A 6,770-nucleotide genomic window follows, 5' to 3' on the forward strand; every position below is an offset into this window, starting at 1 on the left:
AAGTCACATCCTCTTCCTCTTGTGAAACAGGTCCCTTTTTGAGCCCTGCCCTCTCTCTAGTAGTGCACCAATTGTATCTAGTGACTGCCTGGTCACATGATCTTCCCCACAGAACTTTGCATCTTTGGTCCTCTTCTGCTGCACTGACAGCCATTTAGTGAACCCCTGAGCCGAATCTGTGCCGATCCATCACAGGAGAACGGATTGATCGGCAATTTAGCGAATTACTTATCATTGCGTGGATTGTATTGATGCACATATTAAAGGGGGAAAAATAAATAAATGTTTTAAAAAGGCAGCTTGACTGCTGCTCTAACTCTTTTGATATATTGGCCACCTTAATGTCTTTTATTACTCTGTAATTAGATTCCTCTATCGCAGCGACATATTACTTTCATTAAAACCGGCATTTTGTTTTAAAGCCTGCTTTCTTTTGTTTGGCTAAATAAATATACAAAATATCAATATGCAGGGAGATCAGTAATACTCAAAGATCACTGAAGTTTTCAGCAAGCTGAAATAAACTGCACAATAGAGGTGAAGCCCATTCTTCTATACAATGACTAATACTAATAAGTGACAGTCCCGTGGAAGATGAGTGCTAGTCAATAACAACAACAATTTGTTTATTCCATTGTGATTTTGTAACAACAGCTACATCATTCCTGCACAGCATGAATTATTATTAATTATATCTCAGTGCGACAATACCGGAACAAGGAAATGGGAGAGACAACTCTTGACTGTCATATTATTATTATTATTATTAACAACAATACCACAATTACATTAGGTTTTTTTTCATATCGTAAAGCGCGTACATAGTGCTTGGTGCTAAGCTGGACGTGTTGAATTACCACTCCTTGTTTCAAAACATTGGGCCTTTTAGCCGTTACTTACGGGACAGTAACGAACAATAAAGCACAGGTGTATTGGCTAATAACCCAGTATTGCAAAAAGAGACACGGTGACTAGAGAGGTTAGTTTCCAAAATATTTAGACTTTTCCTAGGTCTAGACAGCATATATTCAAAGCTCATGACAATAATAATTACAGATTCACAAATATTAATGAGATGAATACATTCTTCTGCATGAATATACATATGTGAGTGATAAAGAGGTGCAGATTTCCCTTCAGTTATTTACTTTTGGTGACACTTAAATATGACTGAGCAATAAGAATAAACTTAACGTTTCTGCCTACACTGGATTGGCAGTAAAGAGTTTAAAGGTCACTTTATATTTTAGAGCCAAATGTACATCTAAGCTGTGGTTATTCGACAAATGTGGTTAGTTTCCAGCACTTTTTACATTCATTCGATGCTTAATAATTTTATAGTCCTTAAATGTCCCTATTTGTTCACCAAGGGAAATTTCCCTCCAGTTAATCCATCAATATGTCAGTGGCATAACTGCTTTATTTACATGTTGTTGTTTTAGCAAATACTACAATGCCAATATTGAACCCATTGAAAGAAAAAGCCAGTGTTTAAAATGCTATATACAACGGATTCATTTCCTTCTAACGTTATGTCATAAATGACCATTTTTGGTATTAAAACAGCTCCTGCTTTTGCATTGTTGTATATAGCAAATCTGACAGCAAAGTGGACACTTGGTTGTACTAAGATGTTGTATGTGACACGGTTACAAACTTTTCATCGAATTTGGCCTTTGCAGAAAATAAAAACCCCCTTGAGGGTTTGGGGAGTGGTACAAATTCACTTGTGAGATAACAAATTGGTGTCCTTCTGCAGATACGTTTAATCATCGTCATTCCACAGAGCACTACAAACCCAAATGGTATCAGATGCTTTCGCTGTACTAGGGAAGCGGATTCTTCAGCTGAACTATTAAAATTCAGGTTTTTGAGATGAGGGGGGGGGGGGGCAGTTTGACAAATTGCCAGCAAGTTTCCTCGCCGTCTGCTCGTATCCACCATGGAGACACCCACGTGAGGGAACAGATTACGTTCATCTCCATAACACCGGGAGCCCCGTCTTCTCCTCCCACACAAAGGAGGGGACCCTGTGACGATATTGCAACCACACAGATGGATCTATTTCCTGGCTCTTTGCCTCCTTTCTCCGTCAGAGCTGGGGGAATTAAAACTCCTTTAATGGCGTTGTCACCAAGCAGCCTTGTTTATTGAGTGTCTGTGAAAGATGAATGAAGTGGAATGAACTATATTCCCCTTATTATATAAGAGGGAACAGCACTCACAGTGTTGGGTGCACGGTAAGAAAACGCGTGTTGCCTCTGCGGTCCAGAAATCTAAATGGCAAACACATGGATAAAGGCACTCTCATGAAAATGTACTTCTTGAAACGTGTCTTCTTTATTAGATTCGATTCATTATTAAAAATGACAATATTAAAAAGTACCAGCTAGGGGTAGTATATAACTACCGACCGGGCACTATTGCCCTTCTAAAGACAATTGTGGCTTGAGGTGCCAGCCTTGTGGTTAGGTATATGTCTCTTATTTTGGTAAATGAAGAAGCAATAGTCTGAAGTTCAGTCATTTGCAATTAGTGGTCGATGTGTTATGGTTATGGAACATCATTAAAAAAATGTTTACAAATCTGAACAACCACTAATTACATTTTCCGAACGGTTAAATAAAATATGTATTTAAAGACTAACTTCCTTCCTGTTTTAGTGCATAAATATTACTGTCCAAAGTGCTTCGCTCTATTGTTGAATATTTCTTGAAAACGGACACATCGTGACTTTAGCACCCTAGCCATTGTTTGCAGTGTTAATAATATGTTCTTAAATAGCACCGAGAACAATGTGCAGTAAGTTAGAGTAGTTTTACAGAAACAAAGTGTCACTGCAAAGAAAACATTTTTCTGTGCTGTAGGCCCAGGGAGATAAAACCATTTGCCCAAGGTCATAAGAGGCTGGGCTGGAGCTTTCTTCCCCTGCCACTATGATGAGTACCATTTCTCACCCTGGTTTCTCTGCAAAACATACAGTATTACATCCATTGGGGACAAGGGCAGATAAGGGGACATATATTCGCAACCACAATGCATTTTTGTATTGTTTGTACCCAAAAGATGGTTCACGCTTTGGTGGCACTGCAGTCTCTAATGGCCCCTCAAGTTCAGCCCCCCTAATGTTATTTTAACGCACGTGTCTGAGTGCAGCCCTACAGCATTCCATACACCGCTCTGCTGCACACCGCTTGTTCCAATAGTCTCAAATAAACTTAAATAAGCCCTTTTAAAAGATCAGAATGTACTGTTGGTTATTATTACAGGCTTGTTAACTTGACAATATATCTATTATTAAAATAAATGAGAGTATGTGGCTGGCCTCGTATAAAACAGCAGATTGCTCTCCCACTGCATTTACCTGTGGCTTAGCTTACTATTTCAAGATGTTAATGTCGTAATATTTTATATTTAGATGTGTGATAGTGTTTAACATAACATATAGGTTCTAGTAAGCTGGGTGTATGCATTGTGCATTTATCAATATTTCTGCATTTTTGTACCAGTACGGCAATTTTCAGAATACAATTTGTATTCGTATGTGTAAGATGTGTGCAGAGGTATGCAAATGGAGACCGTTTTAAGGTGAATTTAATATAGGCTTTACTGCCTGTTCCTTTAAGAATGTAATTGCGTAGGGGAAGGCTTCTCTATTCTTCTGGGTCAGCATCCTTGTGTGCTATGGCACTCTCTGTATTCAGGTATAGAGGCCTTGTCCCTCTGTCTTGCTGTCTGCATACAGTCCTTCTGTGTGCATCAAGACATCATATTTTCCTCAGGTCTGCCCAGTTGTGGGCTAAGGAAATCTCTGCTCTGTCCTTCTTATGTCAGCCCAAATGTGAGCTAAGGAATCCCTTTCCTGTGTCTCACATAAGGCTTTTTACAGAGCTCTCATTAGTCCACGTGGAGATTAGTTAATTGAGTGGCTGCAATTAACTATCTGTCTGCTGGATTCTCAGAGCTCTGAGGCTGATTTATTTAAGCAGGCACAAGTCCCTGTTACAGTGTGCTTTCACATCTGTGTATCATTTGCGTTGATAAAAGTTATTATAAGAAAATCAATAAAACATCAGTTGAAAACTGCAGGGTTAATTTTTTTTCAACGCCACTGAGTTTGGAGCAGGAGAACCTGGTTCAATTCCTGATGTCAGCTCCTTGTGACCTTGGACAAGTCACTTTATCTCCCTGTGCCTCAGGCATAACAAATATAGATTGTAAGCTCATCGGGGCAGGGACTGTGTCTGTAAAAATTGCTGCGTACCGCGCACTATACTGTAATTGTGAAGCACTTTGACTACCATTGGGAGAAACATGCTATATGAAATAAAGTGATTATTAACAATACATTTTACCATGTAACATATGATCAGGGTATTAAAGGAATATAATGCAGCTCACACACACACACACACACACACACACACACACACACACACACACACACACACACACACACACACACACACACACACACACACACACACACACACACACACACACACACACACACACTCCCACCCCCTATATACAATATATATATATATATATATACTGTATATATTTTTCATATATATATTTGTTTTGTAAAAGAGGTGCTTTAACTCACAGAGTGCCCTGCTTATTGGTATTCCCATCACCTCATCCCTCCTCCTGTAGCTGTTGCCTTGACAGCTCTGTGCTGGGAATGAAAGGTGATCTGACCAAACATGAGGGAGGCTGCATTGTTAGCAGTCATGTAGGACAGGATTGGCTCCTTTACGAACAGGTTTTTTCCCCTCCTTTCTCATATGAATTCTTTCCAGAGTCGAGCTGCTTCAAAGGATGAATAATGACCGCCTGTGTCTGCTGCCCAGGGTTGTTATTCCATGTGAAATCCTTCAGCTCACACGGCTCAGAGCTGCTGCTGCTTCTGCTGCTGCCCAGACTGGCGATGTAGGGAAGCTGAAGACATGGGGTGTTTACAACAGAGCACAGAGCCACCGAGATCAGCAAAATACACCCTAGTGGGGATCTAATAGGGATCCATATCCTCATCACCAGGCCCCTGTGCCTGCATCCCAATCTCACAAAGCAGAGACACTGACCTCCTGGCTATGGGATCTCCTATGTCAAAGCAAAGAAGGAAAAAAACTGGGTCCACCCACATGGACCGTTAAATAGGCAAGTCCCATGTGTATCTCTCAGTTACACAGCAGCAACAGGCTGAGCAAGACGCAGGAGGGGACAATCTGAACTGATGGAAGAACCAAAGGGTAAGACACACACAGCTTTGCCTTGACACATGGACCATTCCCTGCCAGAGGGGACTTTGCTGTCCTCTCTGACAGGAAACGGGTCACTGATGCAAGAATTTCAGGAAACTTTAAAAAAAAAAAATATATATATATATTATTATTATTATTATTTTTAATAAGACATATATAAACCAAGTTGTTTTTTTTTTCTGCCTCACCCCAGTGTTAATTCCTGTGAAGGTCATTTGTACCTAGAATATTGTGTCATTCAGGATTGAGTTATTTCTAGTAAATGGGCACATTTGACTTTCCATTGACTTTCAGGTCAGGGTTGTGGGAAAACTTTTAGTCTCTTTTGTTTGTGGATTTACAAGTTCATGACCACTCGCAACAAAGGCCGTCATATAAAGCACTACTAATAATGACACCCTTTATACCCAGGAGAGACCCTGCTTCATAGAGTGTGCTCTCATACTGCTTTAATTGACACCGCACATTTTCCTCTACTGATGCAGCGTATGATTTTTATTAACAGTCATTTATTTACAACGTGCCAGCATATTCCGCAGCGTAGTATAATGGTACAGCAGGTAAGAAGTGTCCTGCAGCTGCTCCACTGCTCCAGACTTCAGCTGCCTCACATTTTAATCTGGTCTGCAACTGTTACATACAGTCTAGAACATATACAGTGTTATTTAACTGTTCGTGCAATGTCTTTAAATATAATGTATAACCCTGTTCATTTATTGTAACCATGTATTGTCATCATAACTCTGTGCCCAGGACATACTTGAAAACCAGAGGTAATGCTCAATGTATTATTTCCTGGTAAAACATTTTTATAAATAAATATAAGTAAATAAGTATTTACAGGTCGTCTAACATTTTATACATGTTTGTTACACTGTTCAGTATGTCAGTACGATTTAGAAATACAAATCTCTATCAAATATAGAAATATTGTTTATAGAATATAAGAAAAATTACCTAAAAAGCCTTATTCAGCAGTTTCCGCTGGCACATTCACTGCTGCCCATTGTGCCATGTAATTCCGTTCAAACAGATGTAGTTAAACGTAGATATATTAATGTAATGAAGGACTCTTTCCTCTTGTCATTAATGCACACCATATACAATCAGATTGGCATAACTGGCAAAGGTCTGCATGCTGGTGGTTTCTTTAAATCATGTGTTGTTTACGTGGATGAGTGGCTAGTGGGGTCTGGCAGTGTAGATACTGTGTACTGTATCTGTGTATGATGTCAGCATATTCATCTGTCTGGGGTGGAGGTGAGATATTCCCCCCACACATGAGCTGCTGCTTTTTAAAACAGTGTGTTACCCTGGAGCTTGTCTGAGTGGCTAATGTGAATACAGAAGGGGAGGGATAGATCACCATTCCTGGGGTGTTGCTGTAAGTAATGTGTATCTTTTTTGGAGAACAGAATGACCTTGCCATGCAGTGAGATACTGTAGTGTTGGGAGTTTTTCCCGAAAGCAGTTCTCCAGGGATTATCTTAAAAATAACGCACA

At 39.8% G+C, this 6,770-nt stretch overlaps 1 protein-coding gene and 1 long non-coding RNA gene across 6 annotated transcripts in view; one reads left to right on the plus strand and one right to left on the minus strand.

The window, feature by feature from the left end:
* Positions 1 to 609: 609 nt before the first annotated feature.
* LOC142501822 (uncharacterized) lies at positions 610 to 6,467 on the minus strand. Of its 3 annotated transcripts, XR_012803576.1 has the most exons (3): positions 6,225 to 6,467; positions 4,610 to 4,944; positions 610 to 2,158 (listed from the first exon to the last, which is right to left on the minus strand). It is a non-coding gene; the product is annotated as an uncharacterized LOC142501822 (long non-coding RNA). The 3 variants fall into 3 exon arrangements; XR_012803575.1 differs by lacking the exon at positions 6,225 to 6,467 and having other exon boundaries at positions 4,610 to 6,218; XR_012803577.1 differs by lacking the exon at positions 6,225 to 6,467 and having other exon boundaries at positions 610 to 2,276; positions 4,610 to 6,218.
* Positions 4,795 to 6,770, plus strand: part of ENTPD1 (ectonucleoside triphosphate diphosphohydrolase 1) — a 59,708-nt gene continuing 57,732 nt past the window's right edge. For all 3 annotated transcript variants that reach the window (XM_075612290.1, XM_075612288.1, XM_075612289.1), the window contains exon 1: positions 4,795 to 5,255. Coding sequence is in view for 1 of the 3 variants with exons in the window: in XM_075612288.1 (XP_075468403.1) it covers positions 5,240 to 5,255 (16 nt within the window). In the remaining 2 variants the exon portion in view is untranslated. The remainder of the gene's footprint in view (positions 5,256 to 6,770) is intronic.

This window comes from Ascaphus truei, chromosome 8 (genome assembly GCF_040206685.1).
Source record: "Ascaphus truei isolate aAscTru1 chromosome 8, aAscTru1.hap1, whole genome shotgun sequence".
Classification (NCBI taxonomy): Eukaryota; Metazoa; Chordata; class Amphibia; order Anura; family Ascaphidae; genus Ascaphus; species Ascaphus truei.